We start from the raw sequence: 18,787 nt of genomic DNA, 5'->3' as shown, positions 1-18,787 counted from the left end.
CTATACTTTACAATAAATCTTGTGAACTCTTCGAGACACCTTGATGGCATGATAAGCCACTATATCAAAGGCAAGGATTATTATATTTCAATGATCACCTCTGTAATAGTTCTGAAGCACTGCATATGCAATATTTAAATTCAAGTTCATTTATAATATATAATTCTTTACTGATCCATAGTAAAAACAACAGAACTACTTTTCCTACCAATTTTCTCCTCACTCTTTATGTTAACCTTTTGCTTCTGCTGCTGCATAACGCCAATAGAGGCAGGTAGTGAACAGAACTCCATAACTTGGAGCCAACACTGCCCTACAGAAAGAACTGACCAATGGTGGTGGTTATAGGTGACATAGACATCAGTCATATTGTCCCTGTGTGTGATGGCCCTCTATGCATTAGACACCAAGTGTATGTATAATGGGACCGTTATATTTGCAGCAGACTGCTTGCAATTGCTCCTTGCTGTAACTCAAACCTATTGGGAAATTATGCTGTGAGGTGAGTCTTACCACAAGATAACTTTAAAAATGAAATGATTGTGTTTTATGAACACTGAGCATTGTGATGCTACAGATAAAGGTAGTGTAGTTACAGCATGATGTGCAAGACAAATCTCAATCAATACAGTACGCTGATTCTTAATTTGGTATGCAGTAGAGATTGGTAGTCAACTACGTAAAATCGGTCTGAAATTTTATTTGTTTAAACTGTACGGAGTCCTTTCAAACCTAAAGAGCAATCATTTAATAGAAGCTCATCATCAAAGACAAGTTTGTTTTTGGTTGCTTTTGAGAAACACTCAATAGGACACTATCAGCGAGGTGCTTATTTGTTCCATAAACAACCTCATGCAAGTATATTTTTAAATGAAACCAGTTGAGTGGGTAATGGCATCATCTGAGCCAGCGGAGAGCTACAGAATGGAAACCATCAGGGTGATTTACTGTGATGTGTTAGCAAAGTTTAGTCTGTCAGACATCCACAATAGTTTTTTTTGCAAGGATTCCCCATAGAAATTTCAGCACTTAAGGTGGAGTCAAGTTAAAATTGTTACTGTTAAATCAAAATCTGTTGAAGGGATTGTCTTATGGGCAAGGTTCCAACAAGCAAAACATCTAGATAGTGGAGTCAAAATGCATGCATCTGGGTTTAGAGTTCTTAACTATTGCACAGATCAACAAATGATTCATTAAAGACAGAAGTGTAATTCTGCCATGCAGGGAGATTAATTTGTTTTCCCTTTCTCTGTTCTCCAGATATATGTTGTATATAGCACTGAGGGTAATTGTTGTAACCTTACCATTGCTCTGGTTGTGATCATCTGATCATCTGAGATCATCAGAGACAAGAGATTGAACTTTGGCTAGTGTAGTTACACTTTAGTTCCTGGATAAACTCTGAAACCTCAAGGAACCCATGATTTGTTTTTGCTGAAACTGCCATTTGTTTGTAGATTGCAGCATTGTTTAGAGAGGTTTTGTCTTCTTTGTCTTTGCTTGGGAAGCACATTTCCCCATTGATTTGTGTTGAGGTATTTACAGGAAATTTTATGTAGAAAAAGAGATTTTCATACACCCTGTTATTTATTTTCTAAATTTACCTTACGGTGTATTATGTGTGTTCTCAATCCTTTTTGTTGGTTGTTAATTGCATAATTAAGGGCATCTGTAATTCCCTCTATGCACATGGTTTACAAAACTTGTATAATACATCCCAGTCTTCCACAAATAGTGATTTCATCACCAGCAAGATCATACATGTTTGGAAAAAAAATCAATTGGCTTATCTTAGGTTTTCAAGATTATTAAGAGGATTGATGCAAGCAAATTATTCCTTATAACAAAGAATTCTAATACCAAGGGACTCATAACAATATGGAAATTAATAGTGAGAAGGCAGAAGTATTTGACACAATCGATATTCTTGTATGATACATTACTGGCAAAGGCCATTGAAATGCATGGTATAAATGGTTTAAAGATTCAGCTAGACAGGTATGTTTCTGAAGAGAGAAAGGATTGAGGGACATTCAGGCAGGATTGAGAACTAACAGAAAAGGATTGTTTTTATGAATCTTGTATCTTTTCCCTGCTTTCTAAGGTTCTTTTATGTTCTTTGGCATTGACTCACTGTCTGTAGTATTGATTTTGCACCATGTGAAATACTGTTTCATGCTTTATTTAAATCATCTTAGGTTTCCGTAAGCAGTATTGTAGTTTTGATGTCATGGAAAACCAATGGTCTTGAAGTGTAATGTGCTATGACAGTTCAAAAAGTTAATCCGTGCTTGACTCATTGACCCCTAAACGTCCATTCTTTGCGATACTTTATCTCCTAGATCCATCTGTTGTAATGCTTTGTGCTTTCTGTTTTACAAAACAATTTCCATCCAAAGCATAGCATACATATATCTGAATGTATTGTGTTGCCATTATAAATGCATGCTGCGTTTCACCCAGAGAATACATAATCAATCCACTTTACTATATATCTTGTGAAGCGCTTTGAGACGTCTCGATAACGTAATGATACGTTATATCAAATGCAAGGATTATTATTATTAAAAGGTAAGAAGCCTTTTAATTGCAAAAAAGGCTTCTTACCTTATCTAATATTTGGATTAAAATCCACGTGATTATGAACACAGAAGTTATTGTAAAATACAGTAGGATGTTACTGTCATTATTTATCCTGCTTTTTTATTGTGCAAATGCGATCAAAAAAATATTTGCAGACATTTTAATTTTAGATATTTTAATCCAAAGAAGATTGTATCACTCACATAAACATTGAAGTAAAATTTCCTAGTAAATTCATAGTGGTTATTTTAGATTTATTTTACAGTTATTTCTCCCCCCCCTCCCCCTGATCCCAACTCTGAGCTCGGATCCAAATTCTAACTGTCCAATGCCTTGGGGCATCCTCCTGACATAGAAGGCACTATACACATGTAATTTGTTGTTATTTCAGTTTGCAGTCCTCTTCTTTTTCCTGTGCCTAAAACTCTCCAGGATTGGGTAATTGGGGTGCCGCCCTTCAGAGTTCCAGACACAGGGACATTTCCATGTGTAGGTGGCATACATATATGGAACTCAGTCTGGTTAAGCACAGCGATGGATTTTCACATGGGCTCAACACCTATTTGACCAAAAATTAACATTTTTCTGAATCTGTGTGGATCACAGATAGGATATTATAAAAAAAAACATTGTATCTCCTATGCACAAATTGTTAAACATTCCTGGCTTTGTACACTGGTCTGTGTTATACAATAATTCTAGCAAATCTCAGGATACAATTGAGAATGACAGAATGAAGTAATAAATATCATATCAAGTTCTGGTTAAGTGGCAATCTTGAACTTTCAGGTCAGCAAATCTCATGCAATCTGTTTAACTGCAATATTTTGAAACCTAATTATCTCAATATTGAATTATCTTTCTCATAGCCTTTATGAAAATATTTTTAAAACTCATAAATCCGATGCTCCTCTTCGCACATACGCATTTCTATTGTTGTACTTTTTCTTTTTAAACGTCAAGTTTTATTTTCATAGCCATACTTTAATATCTCATAAGAGATTATTGGCAAGGCAATTATTGTGCAATTGTGAATTTTAACTTGGCTTCAGGCAGGGAAGTCATTAAACTCTGAAAGCAAGCTCAGAAGATTTGATGTTTGATCTAGTACCTTCTTTGAATTCTCCTTCCATGTAATAATCGCTGTTTATTTTTTATGTTTCAAGGTTCATGAAGTCTTCGACTGCCAGGAGTGTGACAAAAAATTCATATCAGCAAACCAACTGAAGCGCCATATGATTACGCATTCAGGTAATATTTAACCTGGCTGAGCTAGTTGAGCCTTAGATAGCACCGTGCTTCACATTTAGTGGCTTGACCTGTGACCTGCTTTCCTAGTAATTAGGCCGCACAAAATAAAATGTTGCAGAGCTGCTTAAATGCTGTTAATCTGAAAAAGAGCTGATTTATGCTCGTGGTGTGATGCTATTTGACTTTGAAGTTTTTTTGTGTAAGCTAATGAAACGGAATTTGGCATTTGGAAGCGATGGTTGAGGATGTGTAAATTGCTCATGATATACTGAGAGCTTGTCTAACACGAAGCAATTTGATGCACATAATTCAAATGGCATGCAGCTGCCTGTCTAATTGGTTTAATCTTAATTGTGTCGACTTAATTGCGAGATTTTCTCAGCGGAGAGAGCCTTCCTTTCATCCTTTTTTTCCACAAAGTGATGATTTAATATCTGCTGCTCATTCTTGCAGAGAAACGCCCTTACACCTGTGAAGTCTGCAGCAAGTCTTTCAAGCGTCTTGATCAAGTGACTGCACATAAAATTATCCACAGTGAGGACAAACCTTACAAGTGCAAACTTTGTGGAAAGGGTTTTGCCCACAGAAATGTATACAAGAATCATAAAAAGGTGAATATGAACCCAGTATTCGAAATACAGTAAACTCCTGATAACTCGACTCTGGCTTAACGTGTCACTACCATTTAAGTCATCATTGCTATCAATGTCCTGGCCATGTTTACTTATGTATTTATGCATATGCCTAACTCGCCACTCCAGATAATTCGTCACTGAGCCCTGTTCCCTTGAACTGACGAGTTATAAGGAGTTTCCTGTATATAGTAAAATATACTTTATATATATAATATAAATGAGGTAGTGATTAACCATGCTTCTTGCTGCAAGATTTTTCTTAAAAAATAATGTACTACATGATTGCTAAACTTTCACTTGCTTACATCACCATGTTTGTGTAATCTGCACTCACTGGCATCACCCTTTCCACAGCACAAGGACCTGGGGAACATCTGCATATTGGTAAGTCATTAGTCCTTTTAGAGTCGAAGAAATAAATGGAAATGAAATTGCAAAAATGAGTGGGGGGGAGGGGGGGAATTGTGATATGATTGTCACTGGCTTTATTGTCATATCCTCCTGATAAAATTAGTCTGTGTCTGGCATTCCCCGCCTCCCTGACTTTGTCAGAATACTTGGGTCTGAAGTGTGGCCAACATTGATATTATTGGTCTGCAAACTGTAACCTGTCAATGTCAGTTCCCAACTTATCTCAACTTTTAAAGTATGATTTCAGGCCCGACCATTCTGCCATAATTTGGGGATGTTTTGGGGGGATGGGGGTTCAAAGGTACTGGCAAGATATTGACTGTAATGACAAGGTAACATGGCCAGTGATAATTAATTATCACATGTCACATTTTTCACCCATTTTTTAAAAATGAAAATACCATCGGGGAAGTTAAAGGTTAGGGTGATCTCAAGCTACAGTCAATGTATTCCAAATATATTGAATATTGTTACGTAGGTTTATGATGCCCTGCTGTTATTTAATCCCTTGTAACTCCATCGTGTCACTTTGTCTTCTGTATTTAATTCATTCAATTGCCCATCCCTTAAGTGCACTTCAAGTGAACAACATTGCATGAAGCAATAGGCAGCCCAGTTGATGCCCAGGTAACAATGAGTGAGACCCAGTGTACCAGAAGGCATGCCAGTTTACAATTCAGTGAGGTCTAAAAGTGGACATAATATATAAAGAATATCAATACTTAGAATCATAGAATCATAGAATTATACAGCACAGAAGGAGGCCATTCAGCCCGTGGTGTCTGTGCCCGATCTTTGAAACGAGCTATCAAATTCAATCCCACTCCCCCACTCTCTCCCCATAGCCCTGCAAACTTGTCCTCCCCAAATAATTACCTATTACTTAGTGTACATTGGTGTACATTGTGGCAGACTTAATGCAAGGAGGTCTTGAAACAGGATGCAGGTTAGTCTCAGAGACGATATTTTTGGTGGCATTCGTTATCTTCTGGATTGTGCCATTTATCGGTACAGTCTTCCTTGCTGCCTTATTGGACAATAACAAGGCCTTGGCAGATGCGTGACTTAAAACAATATGATTGCCAATTTCTTGTGTTGTTAAGCATAGTGAAAATGTTCCAAAAATTATATACAGGGATTATAAGGGATGTGGTCGGAATTGTCAATTGTGGTCTGCGCAGTGAGAGTTGCTGAATCTCTTGCAATGTCTTGGAGACTAGCCTCCCGATTTTAAATCTGCCCTTCCTGTCTGCTGCTGCAACATTGAATTCCGAGTCTCCCTTTGCTCATTCATGCCTCCTTTAATGTTCATAATGGACCTCTGATTTGTTTGCTAATCGCACCAGATCTGATGTCTGTCTGGAACACTTAATGTTGCAAACTCCAGACTTCCACATTGGCCCGGACCCACCTCAGACCATATTTCTCAGATAAGAGCTGCCTAAGCACTCAATGGGAATATTATTTCTGCTTATAGTAATCATTTTTGTATTTGGTACAGTGCCTTAGCTTGTCATATCATATTAGAATGCTATGGCATATCAAAGCCCTTCACAGGATTTCACTGTAAAGTACAGTGACTGTGTATTTGTAGGTGAAAGAGGTAGCCAAGTTGCATACAGCAATGTCCCACAAACACGCATGAAACAAATGACTAATTTTATTCAGGGAATTGTTGGCCAGGACACTCACTTCTCTTTTCAAGTAGTGCCAAGGGATGTTTAACATTCACCTGAACAGGTTGAAGTGACTTTGGTTTAACGTCTCTTCTGAAGGACAGCACCTCCGACAATGTACAGCACGGTATTGCAGTGTCAGGATGTCAGTGCTAGAGAGAGAAGTGCAGTTCAACTTTTGCTACCCAGCATATCAGCTTCCTGCCCTCTCAGGTTAAATGAATACAGTGTAAAGGGCTCCATTCTTTGCTCCGACAGTGATCTTTCAGCTCCTCCTTGGAAGAGCATGATTAGTGAATAAATTTAAATTGTTTCTAGTTTTTACTAACTATTCTTGTGACTTCTCTGAGAGATGCTGTGAATGATATGTAACTTTGTGTTGAATCAAGGAAGAGATTTGTGCTGTAGGCCTGTGGCCATTAGGAATGGGAAGCTATTCATAGGACTATGTAACCACAAAAGTACTGATGTATTTTTTTGCTCCTTCACATGTATGTCACCCTTGTAAAAGGCCTTAGGATGTCCTGCAACATGAAAGGTGCTATATAGATTTGTATTGTATTGTTAGCATTTGCCAATCCAAAAATAACCACATAGGGAAAAATATGATTTGATTCAGACAGTGATCTAGAGTCATCCCAAGCCTCATCATTTCATCATATGTCTTTAGACAATTATTTCCATGGTAGAAAAAACTTACTTTGATGTTTTACAAGTCCAAGTTCATTGTTGATTCCCAGAAGTTCTTAATATCAAATGCTTAATCCAGGTTCTCATATAAAGGGAATTGCCTAAGAGGCAAGTCCACCTCCAGCATGCAGAGTGATGTTCAGTACAAGTGAAAGGTATTATAAAAAGAGAAGTTGTTTTAGGCTGGAGATCTCCTGTTTATTGCTTTTTAATGCAATCGACCTTGCAGCTTAATCCAGGAACTCAGATAGGATTCACAGAAAACTTTTCTGATGTATCCATACTTTATATCCCACCTCTCCGACCTGCTGACTCCCCAGTTCACTACCCCGTGCCTCTGCTTGACTGGCTCCGGCCTCTTCCTTGTCCTTTGTATCTTCCATTCCACCATTGGCTGCAATGGCTGCATTTTCAAGTTCAGTGTCCTTGCCCAAAATCCACGCACACCCTTTCCAGCAGAATTGTCTCTGGATAGTGATCTGAAGTGGGCTCACTGGCTGAGTTATATTTTTTCTCCCATTCTGAATCCCAGAATGCTGAGACCAATTTAGAATCTGACTGAGATCAAATTTGAACCTGTAACCTATCGGGGCTGATCCTACATCAGGGGTGTCTTACCCCATGAACCAACAGAGAAACATTTCCCATTTCCCAAATAACAGCATTAGTGGTTAAAACACTCGCCTCACAAGTGAGAGGACCTTGGTTTGATTCCCGGGCAGGACGAAACGTTAAGCAAGTTTCCTCACTCCACACACCTCTGTTTGCCAAACAGTAAGTAGGAATCCATTGTTAGTTGATTGGTGGGTCGCTTTTCTGGGGTTAATAATCCCTTAAAATAAATTGTTCACTCAATCCACGACTGTTTGTGGGGTATTGCTTCATGCAATTGGCTGCCGTGTTTCGCCCACAAAATACAGTCAGTTCACTTTACAGTATATTCTGGGAAGTGCTTTGAGACATCCAGAAGATGTGATGCAAGGATTATTATTATTATTATACCTCCATGAATGAGAATAGTTTGGTGTAGGTGCTGCAATCTTAACATATATGGGGCTTTGCTTGAAGAGGGATGAAAGAGATCAAAGTCCTTTTTGTTTCTTGTCTACACAATCCCCAAAAATCTGACTCTTTTATGATCCCTAGATATTGATGTGTAGTATGTGAAAACACAACATCTATGACAAATTTATCATGCGTCTTCCAATGAGTACATTCAGTACCTTTCCTTGAGCCATACTTTGAGTCATTGATGACTATATCTCCCTTTGTTCATAATGTAGAAGAGAGCGTGCCATCAGCAACAACAACTTGCATTGATATAGCGCCCTTCACACGGGGTAGCATCCCAGCATGACATCATCAGGATATAGAAGGTCTGTAATCCTATTACTAAATTCTAGACCAGAAATTCCAAGACCATACCCGACAATGCCATTTACACATCCACTTAGCTCAGTTGGTAACACTCTTGGGAACAAGTTCATATAGTCTAGGCTGAATATAGTGCAGTGCTGGGGGAGACACTGCATTTTTGGAATTGTTGTCTATCAGATGAGTCACTAATCCAATGTCTCATTTGTCTGTTTAGGTGGACGTTAATGATCCTATAGAGTTAGTCGAAAAGAGAAGGGAGTTTCTCCCAATTTCCTGGCCAACAATCCTACAACCACAATTGATCATTCACCCATGGGTGTCTGTGGGATATTGGCTGCTGCATTTGCCTACAACAATAAAGCACTCCTGTCGTGAAAGGCACTATATCAAATGCAAGGATTATTATTATTATTATCAAGAAAGGATGAGTCACTGTTGGTAACCTTGCTTCACTCTCTTTCTCATGGGATGTGTTTGGTGAGGGACCATCAAACCATTCATGGATCTGGAAGTTAGAGTACACATTCCAAATGAGATCAAGGATTCAATCATGACTTCTAATTTCTTTAGAGTAGCATGAGGTGGTAGACCTGGAAAGGAATGTAAATGGTTTCCCCCTGCAAACCTTACAGTGTTCTGCAAAGCCACAGCCTGTTGCATTCTTTCCTTTGGTGAACAAAAGGTTATTGGTCCCTGACCACACTAATGCATGTAATATACATTCTGTAACAGCACTGCATAATCCTTAAGGGATCAAGAAACAAAGTCAGGCTCCATGTAACAACCCAAACCCAAAGCAAAATTCTCATCTCAGCGGGATCTCAGCTGGATCTCTTTGATGGAACCAAAAGGCAGAATGTTAAAATAATCTGTATTGTTGGAAGCCCATTGTGATGCAAGATGTTCAATTTGTACCTTTTAGGATTTTATTTTAGTATATTTTACATGTTTATAATTTCAGGCCACAACTTTGTGAAAACATTCCTAGCTTTTTTGTATTTGACCTACATTTTACAACAGTACAAATGTACAGTTATACAGTGCTGTTCACTCCAGGAGAATGTCCCAAGGGGCTTTGCAATACAGGCTTGGCACCCAAGTTGGGCGTGACTGCTGAGAGAGGTGGGGAGGAGAAAGATGACCGAAAGTGAGTCAAAGAGGGGGGCATGAGACAGAGCTTGAACGAGTTGAGGAAGGGAATCAGTCTCCAAAGGGAGCAATGATGTTTTGAGAAATGTCAGTACCAGGTATATTGTGGAATTCTGGAACTCCATCCTGGATACCCTCCAACTGCCTCCCCTCATTCAAGGCAAGTTTCAAAACGTATCTCTTTGACTGCACTTTCAGTCATCTTTTCCCTCCCCACCCCCATTGCCTTATTTCATTTTGTTGCAAAGATCACTGCCAGGTTTGTCTGTGATTCCAGTGTTGCTATATTTGTTCTCAGTAAAAGTCCATCTGTGATTAATGAAGTGACTCGGATGATAAGTTCTTGCAGCATTTGCACAATTTCAAGTGATGTGGAGATAATACTATACAGCTTACATTTATAAAGCACCTTTCACGAAGGAGGATGTCTCGATGTGTTTGACAATGCTGAATGGGTACCTAAACTGGGTTTGGAGCTGAAGGTGGTAGGGAGGGAAAAGAAGACTCAAAGCACGGTGAAAGAGGTATGTTTTGAAACATACCTTGAACGAAGGGAGGGAAGGAAGTAGTGAGTCGAAGGGACTCCAGGATGGAGTTCCAGAATTCGGGGGCAGAATAGTTGAAAGTCCACCCGCCAATGGATAAACAAACCTTAGTCACATTTGCTCACAGTAAAAAACGATTTGATGATCAACTTATAATCACCGATCAGTAAATTTACCAACAAGTGGAGAATAATCCCAAAGTTACACACCCTCACCCCTCCCTATATTTGTGATCTTATTCAGCCTCATTTGCCTGCTCACCTATGTTTAGGAAACTTGTGTCTGCTGCACGTTCCTCACCCCATCCGGCCTATTGTTGGCTGCTCAGCCTTCAGCTGTCATGCTCCTACTTCCTAGAGCTCCCTCCCTAAATCCCTCTGTCTCACCCCCTCTCTATCTGCTTTAAAAATCTACTAGACACCCATCTCTTCGATCAGGCCAACTTCCCTCCTTTGCCTACTTCTCCCTCCTGTTCCTCCTTGAGCAACGTCTAGCACCCTTTCTGTGAAATGCTTCCAGACATGCACTATGTGAAAGATGTGAAAGATGCACTATGTGAAAGATGCAAGTTATTATTGGTAAGAATCAATTCCCATGATGCTATAGTGAGAACAGTGTTTCACAAGCACGGTCCCAACTGAAGCGTTTTTCTCCTCAGTTCCACTCCTCCTGAATTCGCTATTACCACACCCCTCTCAAAAAACCCACCTTCGATCCCTCTAACCTCTCACACCACTGTCCGATTTCCAACCTACCCTTCCTTGCTAAAGTCCTGGAATACATTGTTGCAGGTCAACTTCGGTCACACCTCTCCCTCCAACCCTGCAGTCTGATTTTTGCCTGCCCACAGCACAGAGACAGCACTTGCCAAAGTCCCAAACAACGTCCTCTCTATCTGTGACCAGGGCTCCCTCTGCCTTCTCGTTGTCCTGGATCTCTCTTCCGCGTTCGACACACCATCCTCCTCCACTGCCTCTCCTCCCTCATCCACCTTAGTGGGACCGCACTCACATGGTTCTAGTCCTACTTAACTAACCGCCTACACTTCATCTCAGCAAATGGTTTCTCCACCTACCCCCACTTGGTCATCTGTGGTGTACCCCAGGGCTCCATCTTGGCCCTCTTCTATTCTTCATCTATATGCTCCCTCTGGGTGATGTTATCCGCAGACACGGGGTAAACTTCCACATGTATGCGGATGACACACAAATCTACTTTGCCTCCTCCAACATCGACTCCAGATCCCCAATGTTCTATCAACTTGTCTGGCAGACATCAGGGCCTGGATGAGTGCAAACCTCCTGCAGTTGAATGTGGACAAGATGGAAGCCACACTCTTTGGCTCCCATCAACGTCTTCACTCCTGTGGATCCAAACTCATCAACCTCCCCGGGCTCTCCCTCAAACCAGTGCGCAATCTAGGTGTCTGATTTGACCCCCAACTGTCCTTCCTCCCCCACATCCGGTCTCCGACCAGGACTGCCTTCCTCCACCTCCGCCACATTGCCCGCCTCCGACCGTACCTTACCTGAAATGCAGCCGAAACCCTCGTGCATGCGTTTGTCACCTCCCGCCTGAATTAATCAAATGCACACCTCGCCGGTCTCCCCAGCTCCACTATTCAAAAAAGCCAGCACATTCAGAAGTCTGCTCCCTGCATACTCACCCGGACCAAATTCCATGCCCCATGTCACCAATTCTGGCCAGGCTCCCCATCACCAAATGGCTCAACTTCAAGATCCTCACACTTGTGTTCAAATCCATTCATTCCATGGCATCTCCCTACCTCTCCCACCTCCTCACTCCCCAATCCACCGCTTGACACCTCCGATCAACTGGCACCAGCCTCCTGCTTGTCCCTTGTACCCTCCGCCCCACCATCGGAGGTCTTGCTTTTAGCGACTATGCCCCAAAACCTCCTCAATCCCTCTGCCTTGCCTCCTCCCCATTTTCAAGTCACGCCTGAAAACCTTCTTCTTTGACTGTGCTTATGGCCACCTCTGCTCCCCTGGCTCGGTTTCAGGCTGTTACCTGTTAAGCGCTCTGAGGCACTACCTTGCGTGGAGGGTGCTATATAAGTTCAAGTTGTTTATTTTGGATTTTGTTTTGAATTTATCTGAGAGCTCCCTCCCTCGGATAAATATAAAGTTACAGTGAGACAGCCATTTCCCGCAGTAGTATGACAAGTGCTTGCATCGTGGTGCAGAATTGATGGTACTTGTTAAGTGGAATTTGCTGCACTTCTCTTGTTTCCACTGGGCAGCTATAGTGGCAGCTGAATGGTCATTTGTTTAAATCATAGCTCCGCTGCTTGCACCACTTACTTCCAGTCACAAGAGACTGTGTGGGAGCAGAGGCAGACATGGGCCGGGCGAGAGTTTGGATTGAGATCATTTGACCAGTTGCTTTCAACGCTGCCTTCTGTTAATTACAAAAGAAAACACAGTCCTGGAGGAGTCTGTATAGAAACGGACACAAAGTCTGAAAGTAATAGAAGATTTAGTCGGATATGGAAGTTAGAAATGAACTGGAGATATACAGAAGAGTGAAAAGGGCATAGAAAACGGAAAACAAAGAGGAGTTTGTTTCTGCTTGTTTTCCCTCTCTTCAGACAGTTCCTTGTTTCTCTGCTTGCTGCTGTACAAGTGACAAAGTGAGAACAGAGGGCCATAAAGAAGCTGCTTCTGGAGGAGTGAAAGCCCCAGAGAGAAGCAGGAACAGTTGAATCCATGGAATGCTGTAGTTTTACAGCTTTTTTTTTGGTATTCTTTTTATCTTTCTTGTCTGTTTGCTTTTCTTTCTCTTAAATTTTTATGTCCCAGCAGCCGGTTCAGAGTGTCATTGACTCAGGCCACCCACTTTTCCCTCTTTGCTGCAGTTGATGTGTGGCCAGGAGAAACCTAGACAGAGGTTGCCCTCGAATACCATAGACTGGGGGGGAATCCATTTGTACTTTTTAAGGAACAGGAGATGTGCAAACACTCGCATTTACATTTATGTGGTGGAGTTGCTTGATATAGAAGCAGCCCGGCTTACATTACAGCGGGATTTCACTGCACCCCCAGCAACTAACAGCCACTGCACCCCCAGCAACTAACTAATAAAAGCTTAAGTAACGAATCACCATTTTATTTTGTGCAACCAGATCTTCTCAAACACTGGAGAGGATCTGTACGGACCTGCAGCATGGAAACATCATTGCTGGCTGAACTTGGGCTGCAAGATCAGATGGGCCACTTGGCATCCAGGTCACAGAAGGTAGTGCTGCCTCTGGACAAATAGAGAAAGACTTTTGAGAGGAGCCTCACCACTTTGCTATTCCTTATATTATTTATCTTTAAATCTATCTTCATGTAAGTGCACCGAGATGCTACCCCAAGTGAAGGGTGTTACATAAGTGTAAGTTGTTGTTGTAAATCTCACTTTAAGACCTACTTCTCTCACCACGCCTATGGTCACCTTCTCCTTTGCTCAGACCGTGCTGCTGCGCTCATAGATGCTAACCTGTGTGAAGAGCTCTTTATAAATGCATGTTATAGTTATTGATTAATTTAGAAGCAGGTCCCAAAGCAATCAAAATTGATAAAAAGTTTTAACTGCTGTATATACTTCAGTAGTTGTGGAATAACATTTATTTTTGTTTAAACATTTTCTAATGCTACTAGGACCAGTTTAATTTGGTGCTAAAGTGCTGTCTGAATTGTGCCTGTTTAGGATTGACCTTTTCCACAGTTGCTGGTTGATCCCAGAACTTAGATGCAGCCTCAGATTACTCTGAATTGAGATTGTTATAGGCACTTGGACATTGGATTGGGAAGTTTGGGAGGTGGCTGAATTCTTGGAACAGTCTCTTCTGAAAATGCTCACTCTATTCCACCATGTTAGCTGCTGGGAAATTTTATGCAGATACAGAAACCTAGTGTTGGGAGAATCTCATTTTGTTTCAGTCCTCTGGATCCAATACCTTAGAGGCCATATTATAAGCAAAGACTAAAGAAAAAGGTCTGCCAGACTGCCATTGATGGCACTGCTTGCACATTGCACAGGATATAACATTAGCAGTGCTTCTTGTGCAGGAAGTGATATCGGCAGTGACCCGATGACTCAACGTCTGTTGTTTTTTTGTCATGGGATGTGGCTTGTCAGAGCTGGAAACTGGGTGCACCAGGCTTCAGGTTCAGGGCACCACTGCTGTAAGCAAAGCAGTACTACACCTGGTGTTGCTGTAATGGAGTGAGCTATTGTCCATTGATATTTGAGTTGCCTTGTTTTTTTAGTTTGGTTTCATATAGATTTAAGATATTTTAGAATTGATACAGTGATGTGGAAGTATAACCATAGCTGTCATTTCTGTTTCAAAACCAGTAAAATATTTTACAAGTCACCTCCCCAGTTGACAATGTCTCTTTAATCTAAGGAACCTAAAAAGCTGCAGGAAAAAAAAAGCTTGAAACGTATAGCAGGTAGATGTGTTGCTCAGAGTAATCTTTTGCTTGTCATAGACTGGAATAGAGAAGATGATATTTATAAATAATTTACCCCCATTAAAATCTTTCTCTTAGTTGTCCTGATGCAAAGTATTCCAACAGCACTAATCGTTGCCTGTAATGTACTCTATTCTTAGTATGAGAGGATGTTACAGCTTTGTATAACATTAGATCTTTTCCTAAATTGGAGCATGACAGAAAAGCTGATGCATGTTTTATAAGAGGCTTTTGGTGGATTAATTTTCTATGGATTTGATGTTGACCTTCGTAGCTTGTAAACTGCGCTTCTTACAGAATTTTTATAGCAGTCTGAAACATTTAGCCATGAGCATCTTGGAAGCCATTAAGGAAGTAAAATTGAACTTCTGTTTCATCAAAGATACTTTATCTACAACACAATTAACCTTTAATCTGCTGATGACTTGCAAAACATTGTAGCTGTATGTTTTGTTGATATACTGTTTCAGGACTCTTTGAGAACTGATCCAGCACTGTATGCAGTGCAGGCAAATACAGTAGACGTCTGAATATACGACTTCCAGTTTTCTGAATCACAGCGTTTTAGACTGGGCTTCACACCATTCTCCTTGCTTCAGTTGCTAAACAAATTAACTCTCCCATATTCCCGTAATCTCTCTGCTGCAGTTCAGATAATTCAGGGTCCACTTGACATGCATGTCAATGAAAACGGGGTCTTTGCCTCTTATGTGCAGGTTTGTATTATCACTGTATGTTAAAAGTTCCTGTTTCACTCCTGGGACACGAGTGCAAAATATTTAACCAGTTTTTGCATTCCATCCTGCTCATTTATTAAATTAGTGTGCTAAATGCCTCGTATGTTCCTAAGGCAGCTGAGAAGTGACTAAAAGCACTGTTGTGACATACAAATATGGTTACATTTGTTTTACACTTTATTTGAATAGTGTTCTATTGATTTGCTTACTGATAGCTTCCACTTCATTATTGGTTTGCTGACAGAGAGTTTGTGCATTTAACGTTAAATTGAGATGCTAATTCATGGAAAATTAATACCTCTGTGCAATTAACTCCACTGAACCTACCTATAGGAGCAGGAGATCTACTAATTGTAGGTTTGGCTAATTTCACAGTGGGACTTGTATTTAATGGATGAAGACCATTTTTCAGGCAATAGCAATGAAAGTTCTTTTTTTACAAAGATGAAATTTGGCAACAATGAATGAGAAGCTTTGGGTTTATTGTGGATATTAATTAACTTATTGCAAAATGTTGTTGGCACATGAGTTGAAGACTTGCAGAAATTGACTCTGATGTTCTGAGGGATGAACACACTATTGTGTTCATTGTTATAATTAGATTCAGTGCGAGTTTGTACAATGCTCTCTGAAATAAAATGATTGAATATAGTCTTAGCTGCAGCCTCTTGGCCATAGTTGCAGCATTTCTGTTGCAGAACTATGTAATGTTTGGAGAAATGTTATGTCAGCGCTTATTCACTGGTTCTCAGCCAAGCAGAAAGGTTATGGAGTAATGCAAAGCCCAATTAGAAACCAGAGCTTTTCAAATTCCATCTCCTTAGGACTCTTGAAAGAAATCCATTCAATAAATGATACAGATTAAATCATATATCCGCTGTTTGTGGGATATTGCTATATATAAATTGGCTGCCACATTCACCTATAAAGTTCTCAGTCACTACACTTCACAGTAAATCTGTGAAGTGTTTTGACATATTCTACCAACTTGAAAGGGATGATACCAAATACAAGGATTATTATTATATCAATTTTGATCAGTTTATATATAATTATATTTGGCCAAAGGACGTCCAATTTTTGGCTCTAAGGAAGACATATGTTCTGTGAACTTGTATCCATTTTCTTTGCCATGTGTGAGGGCAACAGGGAACATTTCTTATGATATCAGACATGTGGGTAGTTTACTTGCAGTTATAGAACCTTAGAATCATAGAAATTTACAGCATAGATGATGGCCATTCAGCCCATCTTGTCTGTGCTGACTCCCTCAAGAGCAATCCTTTCAGTCCTATTTATCTGCCCTTTTCCTGTAACATTTACGATGTTAAATTGATGCCCTGTAGTTACTGACTCACCAACCAGTGGAAATGCCTTCTCCCTATGACTCTATCAAACCCCTCATAATTTTAGAATCCTTCATCAGGTCACCCCTCAGCCTTCTTTGTTCCAACAGAAAAATCCCAGCTCTTCCAGTCTCCGCTCATAGGCCAAACCACTCATACCCAGTAACATCCCAGTAAATCTACTCTGTACTCCCTCTATCATTTTGATGTCTTATCTAAAGTGGAGTGGCCAATACTGGACACAATATTCTATCTGAGTTCTAGCGATTTTATATAAGTTTAGCATTACTTCTTTTATATTCTATATCCCCTATTTATAAAACTTATAATTCCATAATCTTTTTTGATAGATTTGTCCACCCGCCTTCCCACTTTTAAGGATTTATGTACATTAATCCCCAAGTCCCTTTGCGCTTCCACTCCTTTTAATATTTTACAACTCAACATATATTTGTTCTCTGCTTCTGAAATGTAAGTTTTTACTTCTGAATTTATCACTGTTCAATATTGTGCATGTTGTGCCTTTTGAAATGCCCTAGTGTGAGCCAGTGTATAATTTTTGCATGCTCAGAAGGTGACTGGAGCTGTCTATATCCATGAGTGATTAAGGAGGTGTCACCCTTCAGTTGCAAAAAAAATGACATCAACAAAATCTAATATCTGGATTAAAATCCATTTGATTCTGAACACAGAAGTTATCCCAAAAGACAGTAGAATGTCACTGTCATTATCTATCCTGTTTTTTTAAATTTTGATTGGATATCAAGTCATTGCCCAGTGAAAGTGGTGCAACTGCGATCAAAAAATATTTGCAGCTATTTTAATTTCCAGATATTTTAATCCAATGAAGGTTTTATCATTCACAGAAACACTGAAGTAAAACTTCCTAGTAAATTTATAGTGGTTATTTCAGGTTTATTTTGAACAACTTTCTTTGTTTTACTCTAAGTTTCCATTACGCACTTTCAGATACTCTTAGATGTAGGCATGGGAGATACAACAACAACAACAACAACAACAACAACAACAAGATTCCATTTATAGAGCGCCTTTCACGTCAGGAGGACGTCCCAAGGCGCTGCACAGTTGGGTCATGACCCGAGCAGGGGGGAAATGGTCAGGGTGAGGGGAGGGAAGGGAGGGAGAGAGGAGGGGGGAAATGGTCAGGGTGAGGGGAGGGAAGGGAGGGAGCGAGGAGGAGGAAGAGAGTCGAGAGGGGAGCTGAAGGCACGGTCAAAGAGAAAGGTTTTGAGACCGGCCTTGAAGGAGGAAAGGGAGGAAGCGAGGCGAAGGCACTGGGGGATGGAGTTCCAGAGCCTCGGGGCTGAGAGGCTGAAGGCCCGACCACCGATAGTAGGGCGGTTGGGGCGGGGGACGTGGAGCAGACCGGAGCCAGAGGAACGGAGGGTACGGGCAGGTAGGTGGGGGATAGTAGGTTGGAGAGGTAGGAGGGAGCAAGGCCGTGAATGGCCTTGTAGGTGAGGATGAGGATCTTGAAATCAATCCTCTGGGGGATGGGGAGCCAGTGGAGGCGAGCGAGGGTGGGAGTGATGTGGTCCCGAAGCCTGGTGCGGGACAGTACACGAGCTGCAGAGTTCTGAATGACCTGCAGCTTGTGGAGGGAGGTGCCGGGAAGGCCGGCGAGGAGAGAGTTCCCATAGTCCAGCCTTGAGGTGACAAAGGCGTGAACCAGGGTTTCAGCAGCGTGAGGGGTGAGGTAGTGCCGTAATCTGGCGATATTCCGGAGGTGATGGAAGGCGGTGCCTGTTGTGGTGCGGATGTGAGGGAGAAAGGACAGCTCAGGGTCGAACAAAACGCCGAGGTTCCTGACTGGCTTTGAGAGGTGGAGAGTGCAGCCTTGGATGCTGATGGTGTCAGCGCCTGAGGTGCGGAGGCGCTGACG

General features: G+C 41.0%; 1 protein-coding gene across 3 annotated transcripts in view; it reads left to right on the top strand.

The window, feature by feature from the left end:
- Nucleotides 1-18,787, top strand: part of prdm5 (PR domain containing 5) — a 152,950-nt gene that overhangs the window by 50,099 nt on the left and 84,064 nt on the right. For 2 of the 3 annotated variants that reach the window (XM_042341060.1, XM_007891490.2), the window contains 2 exons: nucleotides 3,750-3,834; nucleotides 4,288-4,445. In XM_042341060.1, the coding sequence (XP_042196994.1) occupies nucleotides 3,750-3,834; nucleotides 4,288-4,445 (243 nt within the window). Of the gene's footprint in view, nucleotides 1-3,749; nucleotides 3,835-4,287; nucleotides 4,446-4,823; nucleotides 4,854-18,787 lie in introns of all 3 variants that reach the window. The other variant, XM_007891489.2, reaches the window with a different exon arrangement.

This window comes from Callorhinchus milii, unplaced genomic scaffold (genome assembly GCF_018977255.1).
Source record: "Callorhinchus milii isolate IMCB2004 unplaced genomic scaffold, IMCB_Cmil_1.0 Scaffold1, whole genome shotgun sequence".
NCBI classification, from domain to species: Eukaryota; Metazoa; Chordata; class Chondrichthyes; order Chimaeriformes; family Callorhinchidae; genus Callorhinchus; species Callorhinchus milii.
Note: the sequence above shows the minus strand (reverse complement) of the source record. Positions and strands in the feature narration are given on the sequence as shown.